The sequence below is a fragment of the Pelobates fuscus genome, chromosome 1 (genome assembly GCF_036172605.1).
Source record: "Pelobates fuscus isolate aPelFus1 chromosome 1, aPelFus1.pri, whole genome shotgun sequence".
Taxonomy (NCBI): domain Eukaryota; kingdom Metazoa; phylum Chordata; class Amphibia; order Anura; family Pelobatidae; genus Pelobates; species Pelobates fuscus.
Window position 1 is genome coordinate 106110673 of NC_086317.1, and position 20123 is coordinate 106130795.

Consider the following 20123-nt stretch of genomic DNA (forward strand, 5'->3'; position numbering starts at 1 on the left):
AGGCTGTGCTGAGAGTGGAGAGACTTGTTTCTCCTCAGTGGGCACAGGTCGTGTGGAACGTTCGGGCTACCGCCTTGGAGGTAGGACAACTTCCATGCTTGCATTCTGTGTTGTCTTTTCCATAATGTTCCCCTGAGGAGATGCTGGAAGCAGTGGGGAAGTCTGCGACAGTAGCGTGGTTCTGGGGATTTGCAACTTTGCCAGCTGGAGTGGAGGTAGATCTCTGTTTCTGAAGCTTTACCCAAAACAGCTCGTAATGGCGGTTGAATGCCAGGAGGAACTGTTCCACACGTGGAAGCGAGCTTGGTAGGGTATCCATGACTGTTGGCCTTAGCGGGATGGCCATGTTGATTGCTAGACCTTAGCCTTCCATATCACCAGGTAGCTTGAGGTTAGGTCGGGCTGGCCATGACAATACGCCAGTGAGGACTTTGATATCCCCTGTATCTGCTATTTTTTATATCTTTTTTTTTTTGTTTATGTTTATAAAGAAAAAGAATAAATACACTTAAGTAGCATACATGGTTGTACTAATGAGGTTGAATATAGTCAATCTCTATCTCCCAGCTATAATTACTGGAGTTTATATAGAATGCTTGTAACAGTATACATGTTTTTTATGTGCGTTGATGATTTCTGCTCAAATCGCACTGTTTAGATTTCATGGTCGAGTTTGGGCTTCCTTTTCGTTTTTGAACTCTGTTTACATATAGATGGCAAAACAATGGCATTTTCCACCCTTATTTGTACATTGTTTGTTTGGTTGTTGTTTTTAGTTTTTAAAACAACAGAAATGAGACATTGACCTACCTTGCTGATTTTCGATAGATGTAATGCTTTGCTGTTGAACAGCTGGCATCTGAAATGATGTGTAGTGTTAAAGGGACACTATAGTCACCTGAACAACTTCAGCTTAATGAGGTTGTTCAGGAGAGTGCTACAGCTACCCGGAGCCTTTTTCTTGTAAGCACTGTATTTTCTGAGAAAATGCAGTGTTTACATTGGAAGCTTGGAACACCTCTTGTTGCAGTCAATCAGACGGCCACCAGAGGGACTTCCGAGTTCAGAGGCCCTAAAAAGGCCTCTCGTCCGATGCATTCTGGGTGAATGCATCAGACGGGCTATCAGCACACAAAGCACTGTGAACGCGCTTTGTGTGCTGATAGCCTGTCAGCACTGCTGTGGGCGTGGCTTCAGCTGACAGCTTCAGCTTCAGCTGACAGCTGAAGCCCGAACCCACAGGGACGCTTACGGTCCACAATAGTGGTTGAAGGGGGGGGGGGGAGACCTACTCTCCTCCCCCCCCCCCGGCCCCCACCGCTGTGCGGCGGGTGGGGCCCCTAAAATTATCAATAAGGGGGGGGACCTACTGTCCCCCCCCGGCCCCCACCCCTGTGCGGCGGGTGGGGGCCCTAAAATTATCAATAAGGGGGGGACCTATTGTCCCCCCCCGGCCCCCACCCCTGAGCGGTGGGTGGGGGCCCTAAAATTATCGATAAGGGGGGGGACCTACTGTCCCCCCCCCGGCCCCCACCCCTGTGCGGCGGGTGGAGGCCCTAAAATTATCGATAAGGTGGGGGACCTACTGTCCCCCCCCGGCCCCCACCCCTGTGCGGCGGGTGGGGGCCCTAAATACAAAGGGGGGGGGGACCTACTGTCCCCCCCGGCCCCCACCCCTGTGCGGCGGGTGGGGGCCCTAAAATTATCAATAAGGGGGGGACCTACTGTCCCCCCCCGGCCCCCACCCCTGTGCGGCGGGTGGGGGCCCTAAAATTATCAATAAGGGGGGGACCTACTGTCCCCCCCCCGGCCCCCACCCCTGTGCGGCGGGTGGGGGCCCTAAAATGATCAATAAGGGGGGGGACCTATTGTCCCCCCCCGGCCCCCACCCCTGAGCGGTGGGTGAGGGCCCTAAAATTATCAATAAGGGGGGACCTACTGTCCCCCCCGGCCCCCACCCCTGAGCGGTGGATGGGGGCCCTAAATACAAAGGGGGGGGGGACCCTAGTTAACCCTCCCCCCCCCCCAAAAAAAAAAATTATCTCCCTACCTACCCCCCTCACCCTAAAAATAATGAGGGGGGAACATTAACTAAAAACCTGTAAAAAAGAAAAAATGAGATAAAATCAACTTACCATTCGATGTTTTCTTTCTTCTAAAATCTTCTTTCTTCAGCCCAAAAAAGGCCAAATAAAAATCCATAATAACCGACGCAATTAAAAAAAAAAACAAAAAAAAACCGAGCGCCGAAAAAAATAATCCATCTTCACCCATGGAGGGCTCCGCGCAGACTGAGCTCCGCAGGGTGGGGAAGGCTTATAAAGCCTTGCCCCGCCCTGCAATTAGGCTAAGAACACTCTGATTGGTGGGTTTAAACCAATCAGAGTGCTCTTTGTCATTTTACAAGCGTGGGAAAGTTCTTTGGAATTTTCCCACGCTTGTAAAATGACACAGAGCACTGTGATTGGATGGATTTCAAGCCATCCAATCACAGTGCTCTGTGTCATTTTACAAGCGTGGGAAAGTTCTTTGGAATTTTCCCACGCTTGTAAAATGACACAGAGCACTGTGATTGGATGGCTTGAAGAAAGAAAACATCGAATAAGTTGGTAAGTTGATTTTATCTCATTTTTTCTTTTTTACAGGTTTTTAGTTAATGGTCCCCCCTCATTATTTTTAGGGTGAGGGGGGTAGGTAGGGAGATAATTTTTTTTTGGGGGGGGGGGAGGGTTAACTAGGGTCCCCCCCCCCTTTGTATTTAGGGCCCCCACCCACCGCTCAGGGGTGGGGGCCGGGGGGGACAGTAGGTCCCCCCTTATTGATAATTTTAGGGCCCCCACCCACCGCTCAGGGGTGGGGGCCGGGGGGGGGACAATAGGTCCCCCCCTTATTGATCATTTTAGGGCCCCCACCCGCCGCACAGGGGTGGGGGCCGGGGGGGGACAGTAGGTCCCCCCCTTATTGATAATTTTAGGGCCCCCACCCGCCGCACAGGGGTGGGGGCCGGGGGGGACAGTAGGTCCCCCCCTTATCGATAATTTTAGGGCCCCCACCCACCGCTCAGGGGTGGGGGCCGGGGGGGGGACAGTAGGTCCCCCCCTCATTGATAATTTTAGGGCCCCCACCCGCCGCTCAGGGGTGGGGGCCGGGGGGGGCAGTAGGTCCCCCCCTTAACGATAATTTTAGGGCCCCCACCCACCGCTCAGGGGTGGGGGCCGGGGGGGGACAGTAGGTCCCCCCCTCATTGATAATTTTAGGGCCCCCACCCGCCGCACAGGGGTGGGGGCCGGGGGGGGGGACAGTAGGTCCCCCCCTTATTGATAATTGTAGGGCCCCCACCCGCCGCTCAGGGGTGGGGGCCGGGGGGGGGACAGTAGGTCCCCCCCTTATTGATAATTGTAGGGCCCCCACCCGCCGCTCAGGGGTGGGGGCCGGGGGGGGGACAGTAGCCCCCCCCCCCCTTATCGATAATTTTAGGGCCCCCACCCGCCGCACAGGGGTGGGGGCCGGGGGGGGACAGTAGGTCCCCCCCCTTATTGACAATTTTAGAAAGCGAGCTGAGCTGTCAGTCAGACAGCTCAGCTCGCGAACGCGCATTCCGCGCACATGCGCGGTAAAGCGCTCAGGTTCTTCATAGGGCGGCATTCAATGCCGCTCTATGAAGAACGCGATTGGTCCAGCGTGAAGCCGTCCCATTGGGCCCCGCGATTTCGTCATTTTGACGAAAAAGGGGGCGCGGCCTAGCGGGGAGCTCGGCGCTGGAACGGAGGTAAGTTTTTAATATAAAAACACCGACATTTTTTTTTTTAATCAATGAAAGTTCATATAAAAGCAAGAAGGAAGGCTGGGGAACCTGTCTTTCTTGCTTTTATATGGTGACTATAGAGTCCCTTTAACATTGACTGCTAAATGTCTTGCAAATTGTTTTCTTAATCTGTTTCAGAGCAATGCACAGACTACAATAAATGATGAAATACTCTTTATTGATGAAGTGTTGAATGAAGCATTTAATCAACACAGTAGTGAAACTGGATATGAATGGAAATGTTGGCTACCAAATCCATGTGTCAATAGGTTTATGGTGTTTAACAGGCAATGCTTCTCATTTGATCAGGGGTTGACTAAATGAGGTTAAATGGAGCCTCTGGACAGCAGAATTGCTTGTAGCCTTCTAAAGCATTTCTCTCAATGTTTTAGGAAATAGCACGTCACTTACGACCCAAGACCCTCAGAGCTAAATTTGGGAAAACCAAAATGAAAAATGCTGTTCACTGTACAGACCTTCCAGAAGATGCAGCTTTAGAGGTAATATTTCTCTATACTTTTTATACATGTATTACTGGTTGATTTCTTTATTTCTTGAATATGAAATGTGCCTAATTTGTACAAAGATAATTTAGCCGCCGAAGTACCAAAACATTATCTTTATATATGTTTAATAACAATAACTTAACCTTGAATATTTGTATTCCCTTTGATGAAAGCTTAGACTTTTAGAATCCTGTATATATTTTATTTTTTCACATATTGTTTATGGGAAAACATTTGGTGTTGATATACAAGACATAATGTGGCATCCTAGCCAAATGGTATATAGGGCCTAGGGGGGAAGAGTTGGTCATCCCTCTGTTCTTTAGCATGTGGCCCATTGGACTTGTGAATGCCTGGCCCACCATTATAAATTACCTGTCCATTTTGGCTTTTCTGTTAGAGCATAGGAGGACAGGAAATAAGCACCCACTGAAAAGTTGGAATGCAGGAAGAATAGCTACTCTGTCAAACTCAACTTAGTCATTTCAGATTGTGTGGGCAGAACTTTATCTCACACAATCCCAGACATGCTCAGTTGTACATGCACAGATGCATCCATCTCATCCTTCTGCCACTCCATTACATATCACTCCCATCCATCCACTCCTAAAACAACGTCCCTTACCCTCACAATTATCCATTACATCTATACACCCCTTCAGCCAGCCCCTCATCCCCCCACATTCCATTCCCTAAAATGCAATATACATACATAGGGACTGTTTTGTTTATATTTCCTATCTTAGAAAGGATCATTTAGTGGTACAGATTACTGAGTCTGATAATCAAGGACCCCCAAAAATCAATTTGACAGTCATGTCAACATGTAAAAGGTGGGTAGAATCCAGCGGAATTTAAAGGAACACAGAAATAAATAGCAATCTGAAGAAGATATAAGGATTAAGTGAAATGACATAGCAGGTCTGCCTTTTGTCCCCAAGCTATAACACACCACTGCTATTATGAATAACTATGCAAGAATACAACCCAGTCCTCCTGTTTTCGATGTTATCTTTTTAATAAGAATGCTGTGTTGGAGTTGTACTGCAACACCCACATAACCACATTTTTTGTAGTGAAAAAAAAAGCCACCTAAATATTTAGTTGACTTTGATATAAGTTTAAAAAATGGGGCATACTAAGCACTCTGTAGTGGTTATGTTGCCTGGAAGACCATGGCATCATCGCCCTGGTTTAATATCAAACAATTGATGTTGAATATATACTTGTGAAACAGGTAGATTATTTTGCTTTCTGTGAAATGTATCCTATACATCTCCCTATGCCGTGTAACACCCACATCTTTAATAAGATTGAAATATTGGCATATTAAAACATTGTTATGCTATACTGTAGAGTACTCTGAAACCTATAAGTGGAAAAAAACGTCCCTTCCTAGAGTGTTTATTAGGCTTACTTTCCTATGTTTAACAAATATGTATTTGTGAGCTGTGAAAAATAAAATACCATTTAGAAATCCACACCTCTTTATGCTACCTGTGCGCCTCGATCTCAGCTCCCTGAGACATTGTTATAAACTCTTCTTTGCACCTGACAGTCAGCATAAAGAAAGCATAGAGAAGAGGAAAAATGTGTTTACCTTCTTAATAATAAAAAAAAAGTTCTAAGTAAGTTGTAATGTTTTATTCAGTGGTGTAATTTCAAAAAGTGACAGTTCCTCTTTAGGATAGTATATAAATGAAGGTATATCATTTTCCTTTTTAGACCTTAGTCCTGTAACTTGCATATGTCTAATGTAACTGTTACATTTCTTTATTTCTCCCTTCCCAATCTCAGGTGCAATATTTTTTCAAAATTCTGGACAGCTAACTTTTTTAGGAAGAAATAAAACAGACAGGTATCGGTTTATTCTTTTTATTGTCTGATGTTTCAACTCGACAACAAGAGCACCGTACTCCTGGCAAATATAACAGATGTTTGAACAATGTGCGCACAGTAGACATTTAATACATCCTATGGGATACTGCATTGCCTTTTTTCAAAAGTTGTTTAAAATAAAGATTTATTTTTCAACACGTGACTTTGGTTTATTTCATACATTACTTTTTTCTCGAAGAAAAATAAAAATTGTACAACTGCATAAATATAAAATTCTTCCACCATGAAAATGGCTAAAACATTTGAAAAGACACAGCACCAAACTGTGATGCTTCCTGAACAAAAAAATATATATAACTCTCTCTATATATATAACGAAAAACAATAGCCCTATTCTCTGCAAAAGTGACAGTTTGACCCCAAGCCTTACACACCTCTATAACATACTTAAGGTTTATAGGGGAGGGAAGAATTTTTTTTTTTGTTTATTAAACATTAAATAAAAAGCACAGCAAAACCCATCACCAATGTTTTTAAGGAATATAAAAAAAAAACACCCTAACAAATGTCTCCCCTTCAACCAAACAGAATTACCAAAACCCCAAGCAAAAAAAACAAAAAACACATGAAATAGGGCCTTGTGGAGTGCTATTAACACCTTGGTGCACCATTGGGTGTGGAATTGGGTTTCCGTATGGAACACAAAAGTGTTATATATTTGGGTTGGTTGGCTGTTTTTTCCTTCTTTCACCAAAGCAAAACAAAAAATATATATATATGTATATATATTACTGAGCCAGTTTTATTCCCGTTACAGAGTATTTACACCTTGAACTGCAATGCTGGTCACAAAGTAGAAACATAACAAAACATGGCTTGGCAGAAATAGCTAAAAAGTTGTACATATGCTACTTTAACAAACTACATGAACAAAAAAAAAAAAAATACAAGAAAGTAGCAATAGTTTGGGGCTAGACACGTTGCTTAACTACATTTTGATTATGGAATCATAAATTTACAGCAGAATGGGCATGTCCCAAGGTTCAAGTCATTCTTTTTTTATCATTTACAGTAGAATAAATATTTGTTGCTATTGCTACACTTAATTTACATTCTAACCTAGTAAATGCAGAAAGCTAGTGTAAAGCGTATATATTTAGTGTAGGTCCCATACATGACAGTTTGTTCAAGACTAGAAGTTTTTTTTTTTCTCTTTAATGTTTTAATGGGCGGTTTACACAAGATGTGCTTATGATCAGCTACTTTTTATATGAAACTTTACATCGAAACGTCCCTGGAAACGGTCTTTATCACTGTATTGTATATTTTCACCGTATGCCTTGCACTCAATGCGAACATCCATGTCCTTGGAAATATTGGTAAACTGTACAGCAACAAGAGGCTGGCGATAATATGGTTGCAGCAGCTTTCCATAGTAAGGATAATAATTTAAAGGGAATCCTGGTTTTCCGTCCATTCCAAAATACGTTATTGAGTGAATTGCAGGAATATCCTCCCCTTTCTGCAATGCAAAAACAAATGTTAATACTGCTAAACGGCACAGTGGATTCTTAATCCCCTATAATGGTCATGAGCACAGTAGTTCACATTTGGATTCCCTTGTGTTTGGAACCAGTACATAATATTTGTCCTTCCCTCAAATCTATTGTTCTGTGAGGATACGTAAAGGGTCTAACAAAGGTCTTTTTCGAAATATATTATAAAGAATGATCACTAAGCAAATTGTACAACTGGGTCAACACCCAATGAATGTCATTTAAGTACCAGTCAGAAACGTTCTAAACCACTGTGTTAGCAAGTCAGATTTGTTCCACATATGCAAAATGTATGTTAAATTTAGATGTTTAACTGCTAAACTGTAAGTTGGCAAACCTTGTTTTTCATTAAAAAGAGAGTTGTGATGCATGACAAATTCATAGGTTTTGATCCCGAATCCTTATGAAAGCTACACTCTACAAATGTCTGTGGAATCAGTTGTGGTGCAATTCAGCTGATGCAGCATCTCGCTCACAGTACAGAGAGTTTTCACATTGTACTCTGCAAAATATTTCATATAACTTTTATAATCTATCACGGGGCTCTTGCAGGTCAGTGACTGGCTGGAACCAAACCCAACCAATCACACTGCAGGGGAGCAGGTGATTTAAACACTTATATGGCCTCTCTCTTTCATTAAAATGGTTTCTTCCATTTCAAACCTCCAGAATACAAACATATTTTCTATGCAGGCTATTTATTAGGTTTTTGTCATGGTCATAATGTTTTATTTTTGGGGAAAGAAATTAGGATTCTAGAATGTAATCCTTTGTCAAGGCATGTATATGAAATAGTTTTAATTTTACAGGGGAGAACTAGACATTCCCTTTTGGGTCATATAGTGTTGGTCAAGCTATATCAGGGTCCCTCCTGTCAAATTCTATTAGTCCATATAAAATCCTACCAATGTGGTGGGGAAGGCCACTCATATCACCTGCTGTAAACCCCTACAAAAACAGTGGATAAAGAAGAAGAGGTGGGTATTTGTCCCCAAAATATTTACATATGGTGTCATGGAGACCCATCTTTTTCTCAACCTCCTCCCATCATGTTTTGCTTAACGGTTTAATTTTTGTTGAATACTCAATGCTCGGGGTTTTTGTGGGGAGGGGGATTGGGGGACGAGACTGAAAATATTGCTATAAACTAGTGTTCATCTCTTTGAAATGAGACGGAACCAATCAAAAAGTTAACTGGGTATTGATGGGCAATTATTCCAACCTTTTTTGGGTCTTACCTCTGCCAGTACCAGAGCCTGGAACCTCATCTATTCCATGAGTGACTCTATACATTTTATGGAGGTTATTACTTAACCTCCATAAAATTAAAGCAGCAGGAGATTGGAGATCAGCAGGATGGGTAGTTGTTATGTACAGAATTCACTTACATTGTGCTGAACATTTTCCTAAATTATGATTATGTATTTCTGTGTGTCACATAAATGTCTTCAAAATGTTTGAGAGAGATCCTGTCTTTGAAATTGTTAATGTATCAACAATGACTAGGAGTTGGAAGACCCAGCTGTACCTGGACCAGGCCATACATAAAAATACACCAGTTTTCTAATAAATCAGATGTTTTTACATTTATTGAATTTAGTATATTAATCCTAGAACATTATCTTTAATCTACACCACTAAATAACTTAATGATAAAGCTTACCTTGCCCTGGCAGTGAATTGGAAGGATGTATGGACTGTAAGAAGAGGCCATATCAGCTGGTAGACTGGCGTTATCAGTAAGCGGCTAAACAAAAAAAAGTATGTTATTAGTTGTGTGCAAATGAACAACAGGGCACATATTTTGCAGCACTGAATACATGATGTCAATGACCACCATTTATTGATAGCCACATCTGAACAGAATTAAGGATGCCATAAGTTCCTGATCGTTGGTTTGAGAGGTACTGTGCTTTTTCTTCAAATATCTTGCCTGCCTCACATACAGTATGAAGTAATAATAGTTCAGAATTTGTGTCTGATTTCTTAAACCCAATGTTTTTTTTTTTTCAATATGTCTCCACTGTGTTGTGCAGTGTCTTACCTTTGGTTTAAAGCCCACAACCCTGTTAAGTTTAACAATTACACAGGGCTTTCCGTCTTTGAAACCGTAGGTAGGATCAGTCAGGCCAGAGCAATCCCCAAGCCACTCACGGAAGAATGTACAAGATTTTCTCTGTTCATGTGATTTCAGAGTTCCTCTGTCATAATAGTCAGCAGGTTTCGCTAAAATTAGAGGAAGAAAATAGGTTTATAAAACTCTCAATTAGCCACAATTTGCATATTATAGTCATGTGCTTTGTTTTTCACATTTGTCACAAACCCCCTAAGCAGAGCGGTGTGTAAACTTAATTGCACATACAACCCTGTAAAATTCAAGCACAAAATATGATCGCTCTCTGCCAGCAGTCTAAAATAGTCCGAATAAAATAAGAAACCATCTTAGATAAAAATGGGGAAAAACTCAACACTATGAAAATATATATTTAAATCCACTTTTTGTTCAAATTAGATCATCCAGAGAATAACAGTGTATAGTTAGGAATTGTGGGTGGTAAGTGGTGGATAATTATTTATATTGTACAATTCAGGCCAAGACCTATTTTAAAGTGCAATTTATTGGTTTTTTTTTTATATGTTTGTATTTTAAATGTGTAGGAAATACGATGGCAATTTCAACCTACACTTCTAAATGAAGTGAATTGTGAATTGAACGAAAAGTTTGGAAACAAATATGGTGTTTTAGTTGTCATCATTTAAAACTTGTAAATGTGTTTAGTTAGAGTACATGAAAGGAAACGCTTGCACTTACTTGAGCAATCTTCAAAATATTCTGCGTTTTTTTGCAGACTTTCATTGTATGCTCCTAGAAATGAGTCGATACTTTTCACGTAATCATCATAGGTTGAAGCATCTTTCAATGAGTAGGAGATCTCGGTTTTTAATGCCTTTGGTACCTGTGTTAGTCCTTTAAAAAAAAAAAAGACAAAACAAATCAATATCTGCATTAATAGCTTTCACTATCAAATTTAAAAATGTCTACCTAAGCCACGAGGCTTTAAACATAAGCGTCAGAAACAATAAGTAAAAAATACAATCTGAATAGGCATCTAAAATAGCCTTGCAGCAAAAATGGCAAGGTAAGCAGATAATTAACTTAATATGCATCCGTTATATTTCTTTGGGTCTTCTTAAGATACATGAGCTGTGGTTCCACTCCAAAATCTTGTTAACAGTCTACCAAACCAGGTAATCCTCCCTTTACCCCCTCTTTTCAAAAATGCACCAAAACTGACAGCTCTTTTGAGTTGCCAAATTGTTTTGGTCGTTTTTTTGGGGGGGGGCAGGCAGTGACATTTTCTCCTACCTAATGACCCATGATTACTCAGTGGCTGACTTAGGCAAGCTGCAAACCATAAACACATTGTACCAGAAATGGTTGTCTGCTTTCCATCCTACCTTTTAATTACATCACTACATGAAGATACTAAGCAGCAGGTATAATCGTGACAAGCAATTACTCTGACTCATTGCGGACTGTGCAACTGAATGCTATATATGAAAGTGGCCTCCTCCACCAAACATTAGTTATGCAGAATGCCGCTACATTCCTCTTGAAGAGTATGCAAGTGCGACATACATTTTTTTTTTAATTACAATGTGGAATCATAGGGGATATAAAATACAAAAGAGAAGAAAAAGAAGTTGGAGCAAGTGATTTAGATCAGCGCAGTGTGGCTGGAGGCACACTGTGCAATAAATCCATCTGTGAAATATTGAATGTTTACTGGAAGGAAAGTAAGTTATAAATAAGGCAATCAATATTACTGTACCTACAATAGTCTCTGATTCTAGAAGCATGTCTTACGTTCTAATTGTAAAGGAAGATGGCTGTTCACTTTATCCCTTTTGTACCATAAAATGCTCATTTTTGTATTTTGTTACGAAATTCAGATATGTAGACACACATTTTTTATATTTTATTTCTTAAAATTTACTATGGATGTTTACTATAGAAATTCACTAACAACTGCAAATCAGACCTGTAGGAGTAGCTTTTTAACAGAGGATTACATAGTAATTGGTTTACCTTTATTAGATACTGTTAAACCAATTAACAGACATACTAATGCACTGGAGTGATTTTTCACTGAACACACTTTTTTTTTTTAAGGAACTGCGATAAGACAAAAAAAAAAAAAATTCCCCTTAAGAGTGAATCATTCATTAACCATGTGAGTTATTCAAGGTCATTTGAGTTGTAGGGGGAAGAAGCAGGCCTCAATACTTCGGTTGAACATCCGTTGGTATAGTGAACATGCATTGAATGCAAAAACCAACTTCCCTTTCTTTCAGCAAAGTGTGATTTACATTAGTTTGTGGGCCCTCGGTTTAGATAAGGACTAAGTTATTAAGATGCTTTAAGGAAAATATAAAACCTCACAACAATGCAATAACATCAAATAAAAGAAAGCCTTGTGTAAATCTAACACACAAAAATGTAAAGAAAACTGTAGTAACTAATTGCAGGAGCATTTGTGATAAACATTTATGTTATATCCTTTAAAAGGACACTATAATCACCAGAACCACTGCAACGTAATGGAGTGGTTCTGGTGTCTCAATTTGTCCTTGCAGGCAATTTAATGTAAATGCTGCCTAGTAACATCTCTAGGTGCAGTCACTCAGACGGCCACTAGAGGAGCTTCCTAGTTCAGTGTTGCTCTGTGTGCAGCAACTACGTTCAGCATCTCTACGCTCTGTATGGAGACGCTAAATCCTTCCCATAGAGATTCATTGATTCAATGCATCTGTATTAGGAGATACTGATTGACACAGCGCCAATAGAAAAGCATTGGATTGGCTGAGATCATCAAAACTGATGATCTCAGTCGTGTAGGCTGGACCAGCCACTATAAGACCGGCACGGCGAGGTAAGTAAACTCAGTTTTAAACGCCACAGGGAGGGGGCCAGACACAAAAACAGGCACTCCAGCACAGTAGGAATACATTGAATTGCTTGAATTCCTAACAATATAGCGCTCATTTAAAGGAACACTATAGTCACCTAAATTACTTTAGCTAAATAAAGCAGTTTTAGTGTATAGATCATTCCCCTGCAATTTCACTGCTCAATTTACTGTCATTTAGGAGTTAAATCACTTTGTTTCTGTTTATGCAGCCCTAGCCACACCTCCCCTGGCTATGATTGACAGAGCCTGCATGAAAAAAAAAAAACTGGTTTCACTTTCAAACAGATGTAATTTACCTTAAATAATTGTATCTCAATCTCTAAATTGAACTTTAATCACATACATTAGGCTCTTGCAGGGTCTAGCAAGCTATTAACATAGCAGGGGATAAGAAAATCTTAATTAAACAGAACTTGCAATAAAGGAAGCCTAAATAGGGCTCTCTACAGGAAGTGTTTATGGAAGGCTGTGCAAGTCACATGCAGGGAGGTGTGACTAGGGTTCATAAACAAAGGGATTTAACTCCTAAATGGCAGAGGATTGAGCAGTGAGGCTGCAGGGGCATGTTCTATACACCAAAACTGCTTCATTAAGCTAAAGTTGTTCAGGTGACTATAGTGTCCCTTGAAGCTTGTGTTATATTCACTGCAGAACTTGTTTGTAATGTGATATGTGCAGTACTATCATAGGAGTTACACAATCATACTGGTGATTATTTTACAAACACACACATACACTGGGGTTTGAGCTAGCATGCACTGCATCATCATTAAAATACACACAGTTATTATAAACATGAGGGATGAAAAAACAGAAGTATTAAAGATCTATGAATGTCTCCATTCCTTTGCCAGACCATTCAGAAACTCAGCAGTTAATATCCATGGCTAGTAATGACAAGTGGTAAAGCTTTTAGAGAAAGCAGAGTACACAGATGCCACGGGAATTTACAATTATTTCTCTCCTATTGTTTCTACACTGAACAGATTTTCAAGTATGAATTAGGAACATCGGCACAACAAGTTATGCTCCCCCTGCCTTCTTGTGTTTGTGCCAATAGACTACAACAGAAGACATTGTGGAGTATATTGTTTGTTGACGCCATAGATGGGTGGTTCTTAATCCCTGGTTGGTGGGAAAAATTAGGTCTTCATGATATTTCAGTATGTGACATTTGTAACAGGGACATCATATTCATCAGGCCCCAGACGATTGCCACAATATATGTTTTATTGTAGCAACACTGCATTTTCGGGTGTAATCTAGAACCCTTTCTGACACTAGAAAAGTGCAGGTGTTTAACAAGATTAATTCAGTTATATCTTACAACATAGACTAAGAATGGGTCACTGATACTAGATTTAACCATGGATGGTTTTCTGGCTCTTTGCCCCAATTAGGAATGATGTTCCTACAGAGACATAACTGGTTCAATGTTCAAAATAATAAATAGTTCAGTCAGTGGTAACAAAACTAGGACTCGATACCATAATTTGAAAAAGCACACAAGGCATATTATAGGTATTTGCGTACATGGGCATAGCTTTATTATAAGAACCTGTCTACAATTATATTAGGTCAAACAAATAAAATTTAACTGTAAAAATATAAAAAAAAAATTGAAAAGTATTATGCAGATTGCTACAAGATACAAAATACACTGTAAAACAATAGCTATCCTATATCTGCACTAAAGTCACTAGAACATCACATAAAGGAATACTTCAAGCACCATAACCACTACAGTCCCCTGGCACCCTCCCACAGGGTAAGATGTAAAAACATTTAAGCACGGTTTAACAACTTACTTGAGTTCCACTAACATTGCATCTGGTACTCTAAAGCTGGATGGCTCTGCAGAACAGGACCATGCCCATTGGTTAAAAGCGTCAACAGAACATCAACAGAACGCCATTGAGCACAGTTCCACTAATTTGCTCTACAGAGACATCTATATTCTCCTACATATGTTGTGGGGCTGCTCGATAGCAGGAAAGTGTAAGTTATTAATTTCTGGTAAAACGGTTTGACATCTTAGAGTGAGATAGTGCCAGGGTACATTGAGAAACCACTACATACAAACAGTTGTGTTCCTCAGTACTCAGTAAATTGGCTTTATTTTAATTCAAATAAAGAGAGAGGCTAGGGTATTTGTATGACCCTGTGGCTTCCAGCAGGCTTTTCCTACATTATGATTTAGTCTCTAGTCAGTAACATACTAACAAAGCTATATAGAACCTCTGTATTATGTGATATCAGTGTGTTTCCCACCGATTCTGTGCATTTGTGGATGGTTTTGTATTTTTAAAGAGTAAACCAGTTGCAATGTCTTTTAGTATTATGACGGATGGGGGCATAACTAATATGACTTTCTGCATGTGGGAAAATTTCTGTCAAAGCTTGCTACTTTTATCTCTTAGTTATTTTGTTTTGTACAGTTTTTTGGTTTTTTTTGCACATAACAGAACTGGGATAAAGTCTAATTCTTCGCAACGACTTTTTCTATACATTTGCGACCTCAGCACTGGACATGCAAATTATGCAATTGATTCCCAAGTATAAAATGTCAGTTGACAGGAAAAATTGTGTTAACGCTAGTTTTTTTCAGCACACACTTAATCTGGCCCTAGGTCTTTTGAATATGTAGAGAATAATGTAGGCATGTTAAAACAACTTAATAAAACGTCTTGTTCAATATTCTGAAAAAGAGTCAACACAAGATTTTGATTTGTCAACGCAACAGAATAACTCATTATTGCTGTGGGGGAATGGGTAGTGGTAGGTGTCAGGTCAGTTTTAGAAATGTTATGATGCCCAATGAAGAGCTACTATAGTAATTTAGGTTTATTACTTTTCCCCATAGAAGGCTCATATCACAGAATTCCAAGTTGCCACCCACTAGTGTATTAGAGGAGAGGAATTTCACAGAAGTTAAATTTGATCAAGGGGGTTTAGTTTCGGGAGTTATTAAAGTGTCAGTCAAGTCCATTTTTCTCCTAGGATCAATGAAACAAATCCGAATTTTCTCCAGCAGTGTGTGCTGCAGTCTGAGCCATGCTAGTCACATAAACACTGGCAGAACAACTGGTGTCCTTCAGGAAGTGGCACTAATGACTAATCTCATTTCGCAACACAGACGATCCTGTTCGAAAGGGTAAGGTACTGTACCATGGACAGAAGGCAGAGTTAAGTAGTATAGTGTGCTCCTTTCAGAAACACACCCTGAACATAATGGACATAAATCAATAGTCAATTTACATTTCATTAAATCGAGGTTTCAGTTTTGATGTTTTGTTTCCTTAAGGAGAGGATTTATGAATGGCATAATTATATTAATACTATGAGGACAATTATTACAGCTAAACATATTACGCAGGGCTTGATAAGGTTCTGTAGCATACAGAATTAAGGTGTGTATACACAGATTACATACACACACACACAAAATAACATAAATAAAAGGCACTTCAACAAATATCTATTCTATATGTAATTTAAACGTTAATTCTTTATACCTGGTGGTGCTACACGGTCTTGATACGTTGGTTCATAGTCACTGATGGTTAGAAGTAGTACTTGAATGGTCCCAATAAATATACCAGCAAGGCAGCCATAGAAGACCAGATAGAACAAAAGGATTTTGACTGCAAAAAGATAAACATTACAGAAAATGTGTTACAAACAACGTCTAAAATGTTAACACTTTGTATAGCCATCAAGTATTCTTTAAACAAATGTACTAATAAACGCCCAGTGATCTCATATACCCTATACAGAAAACTACTGCATAACAAACTGTTACTGGTGACAGGGTCACAGGCTCGTGATAACAAGGACAATTTTTACATTAGTCAGCCCATCTCATACGTATTAAGTGGAAAAACAGTGCGCTCCAATTACAGTTTGAGTTTGGATGCTGAACACCCCTAATAGCTTGTTAATTAAAAGATCAGAGAGTAATGTAAAGCTAACACAAACTGCGGCCTACTAACACTGCATTCATTACTGCAGGGAAGAGGCATGTTTACAGTTAAAGTTGGTATCTAGGCAGCAATGAGCAAGTGTCAGGTGACGTCAAGAGAGATTTGGAAATTTTTTCCACAGCCGACCATAGGAGAGAAAAAAAAAAATCAGCACTGGTGTTAAGCAAACGTGTCGCCTCTAACTTGTGCCAGACATTAAGAACTTACTGTACAACCAACCAACACACATTGCATTATGGGCGAGCCCTGCACTTTATATAGAATGCATTCTGTGTTGTGTATTTATTAACAAGCCTTCTTATTCAATATCGAACGTACACATTTACCCAAACATGTAAGTCGATACAGAGTAACATTTGTTAATTGTTAGATTATCTTCCTTTTGACAACAAGGCAGTATTCACAGGTAGTCCTGGCACAATGGGCCCATTTGTATTCTTTGTCCGTTACAATACCTGCAATTGTAGCTTTTGCTGGTATAGCGCCCCTCCAGTTTAAACAGAAGGACAGTATTATAATTATATTTGCATTAAAGCCACCAACACGCATTAAATGCTGAACACCACTCTAACACTTAAAAGGTTAGCCTTTTGAAAGAGAGTTTCGACAGAACATATTACTGTTTGGCAAATGAAAGGTTAATCATGGTAAAAATGCGATCAAGCCAGCTTATTGACTATGCAAATTTAACTTGGGTACAAAAATAATACTATGCAAATTACACAGTGACCAGTATTTTAGTAAAGGTATTAATATTAAAAGGGACATCATGTCTACATACAGAATGAAAAAAGTGAGATGTGCAGAGCAAAACCTGCTTTCAAATGTAATTAAGAGAGTTCTAGAGTGGAAGAAGTCTTAATATGTTGTTTGTCAACCAAAAAATATAAATGTATCATTGTCAGTCAGGAGATACAGAAAATGCTGATTATGTACATAATCTGTAAAAAAATGCTGCAGACAAATTATATTTTATGATGACCAAAGTATGCCCAAATAAACACAATTTTGCAGAAATGAACAAAACCACATAGCTAAGCAGACAAGTGCTATTTGAAAAGTAAAACATATCCCATGAAGAAAAAACAATGTATATTGATATAGCAAATATATGTTTATTTATCATCACAAATCACTTGGAATGTGATTGTTCAATTCTAAAAAAAAATATTAAAAAAGACCTAATACGTAATTTAAATAATGTTCCTATAACATGCATAATTGTATTCTAAAAAGCAAATGGGATTGAGTTTTCTCTTGCACTTTGATGAAATGGCTGATCTACCGAGCACCTTTGAGGCCTACTCAAATTACAAACCGTTGCTAGGATACGACCTTTACAAGGACCTGCTCATTCCTGACTATTCTTTCCCCCTCCAGCTATAGTACTCCAGCCACATTAAACTGTAAAACAGCATCGAATTCTACCAGCACGCATGTTTCCTGTTAATGTGGGTGTACAGTGTAACATACAAGTGCCCAAGTCACAGAGGCAGCCATGGCCATAACCTGTCACCTTGACTAACCTTGAGAAGTGATGCATTATTAACTCTTTAGCCACTTGCTCTGCCAACCCCAGCCACACAAAGCCTGCCAGCCTTGCCAGGCATGACACCCAGTTACCCAGACAGATATTTTAAAGCCTGTAATAAATGATCCCTGTTCACCCACCCCCTGTATTCCCTCACACTGTAAAACACTAGCCTGATTCTGCGTATTTTACATTGCAAGGCAACAACTGCAATGAGCCGCCCCCTCTTGTTACATGTGTAGTGGGTGATGATGACAGAGACAGGGTTTTTCCCTCCCTCTAGTCTCAGCTCATATAGATTGGCTACATGGCGTCCTTCAAAATGACCTTTTCCAAAAAAGAGCCCCCAAAAAGGCAGACGTGAAAGGATGATGTGACACACAAAGACACAGAGAAAACACACACTGACATTATGCAAAAAGGGAAAGAAGGGGAGGGGGTGATGGGGGAAGGTTAGAAAAAAAATTTGCAGTGACAATGAGTGCCTGTAACCCAATACCCAGCAAATCATAATTTACTTAAACAGGCTGCAGCGTATTAACCATTTCAGCAATACAACCATGAGATTCACCTTGCTCTCAAACAGTTAAACACATGAGACCCCCCCCCCCAAATTAAAAAAAAATACAAATGGATGTTTGTAACAGCCCACATGTAACACTAGCAAGTAGAACGTATCAGGCATTAAAATAAGACATTGTAATAAGATCTGAATCAGCAACTACAGGTCAACACGTATTACCCCCTCTTTGTGTCACTGCTGCCTTTGGGGGTTCATGTTTTAAATAACCAGACTGAGACAGAGACAGAAACATGTCAGATACTTACACCAGCTGCCACCTGTTCTTCCTAAAAACTCCTTCTTCTCGGAATTCCACACGAATTTCTTCCAGCCTCCATCAGTTTCTTTTGTTTTCTCTCTTGCCATTGTTTTTCTTCTTTAAAAAAAAAATCTGATTGGGGTTTTTAAGTCTTCGTTGTGTGTTGTTTTCTCTATATATTATAGCTGGCTTTCAGGAAGCAATGCTTCTAGCTGTAGATCACCGTTTCTCTTACTGTTTGGCTGCACTGGGCGTTCTAAAAATGTCTCTTTTGTACAAAAAGGGGAATCGATCACTAGAATACTGTGGGAGAGTAGAAGAAAAAAAAATGTGTAAAAATTCTGCTTCCTCCCTTTGTTCTAAGCGTAGTTTGTGCTGTTTCGAGGCTTGGAGTGGGTTGATCTGCCTTTTTTTTGTAGTAGAGGAGGAGGAGGGTCCCAGGAAAAGACAGTACAGTAATGGAATTGATCAAATAAAAAACAGAAGAGCAGCGGTGTATGTGGGGAGAATTCAATGGCAATCGCTGCCGGTGAGATCACGGGAGAAATTTGGACCCGGCGAGGACCAACTACTCGCCCAGGCTGTGAATTTATACACCTTCCTACCAGGCTGGGCCTCTCCCCTTCCAAGATCAGCACCAATGGCTGGGGACGCATGGGGTGGGAGGCAAGGCGGAGCAAGGACGGAGAGTCCCAAGGACGAGGTGGCTTGCTGCTGGGGGCTTAGTAACTACCTCCGCTGGGATGATACCTCCTCTAAAGCAGAAGGGTGGTGCAAAGTACAAATGGGGGTGGTAGAGGGGGGGGGGGGGGGGGAGGTATTCCAGTGTACATTGTGTAATAAAAGCACTGGTGCAGAACAGCTCATTTGAAGGGACACCTTGGCCTTCTCTCAGTTCCAAGGTACACTATTCCTGATCACTTGTTACAAGTGTATCCGCTGACAAAGACAAAATGTCACTGATTATCTGGGGCCCAGCCTTCAAGCTCAGGCAACATCTATTTTGTTTTCTGAAGGCGTCTGTTTTCAAGTCTCCCTCATCCATATATTTCACATGGCAGACATTGCAATCCACACACTGCAGTACCGAATGCATTGTAGAATAATAA

The 20123-nt window shown here is 40.4% G+C and overlaps 2 protein-coding genes across 2 annotated transcripts in view; one reads left to right on the forward strand and one right to left on the reverse strand.

Annotated features, from left to right (window-relative positions):
- The window catches only part of NME7 (NME/NM23 family member 7), a 252898-nt gene extending 246551 nt beyond the window's left edge, over positions 1-6347 (forward strand). Inside the window, exons 11-12 of the mRNA XM_063450152.1 lie at positions 4198-4305; positions 6109-6347. Coding sequence (XP_063306222.1) covers positions 4198-4305; positions 6109-6141 — 141 coding nt within the window. The 3' untranslated portion in view covers positions 6142-6347. The remainder of the gene's footprint in view (positions 1-4197; positions 4306-6108) is intronic.
- On the reverse strand, positions 6173-19600 carry ATP1B1 (ATPase Na+/K+ transporting subunit beta 1). The gene is made up of 6 exons (XM_063450153.1): positions 19022-19600; positions 16195-16323; positions 10519-10674; positions 9751-9932; positions 9370-9453; positions 6173-7672 (listed from the first exon to the last, which is right to left on the reverse strand). Exons 1-6 carry the CDS (start codon positions 19119-19121, stop codon positions 7406-7408), a joined length of 918 nt encoding a protein of 305 aa, XP_063306223.1. The 5' UTR covers positions 19122-19600; the 3' UTR covers positions 6173-7405.
- Positions 19601-20123: the final 523 nt, after the last annotated feature.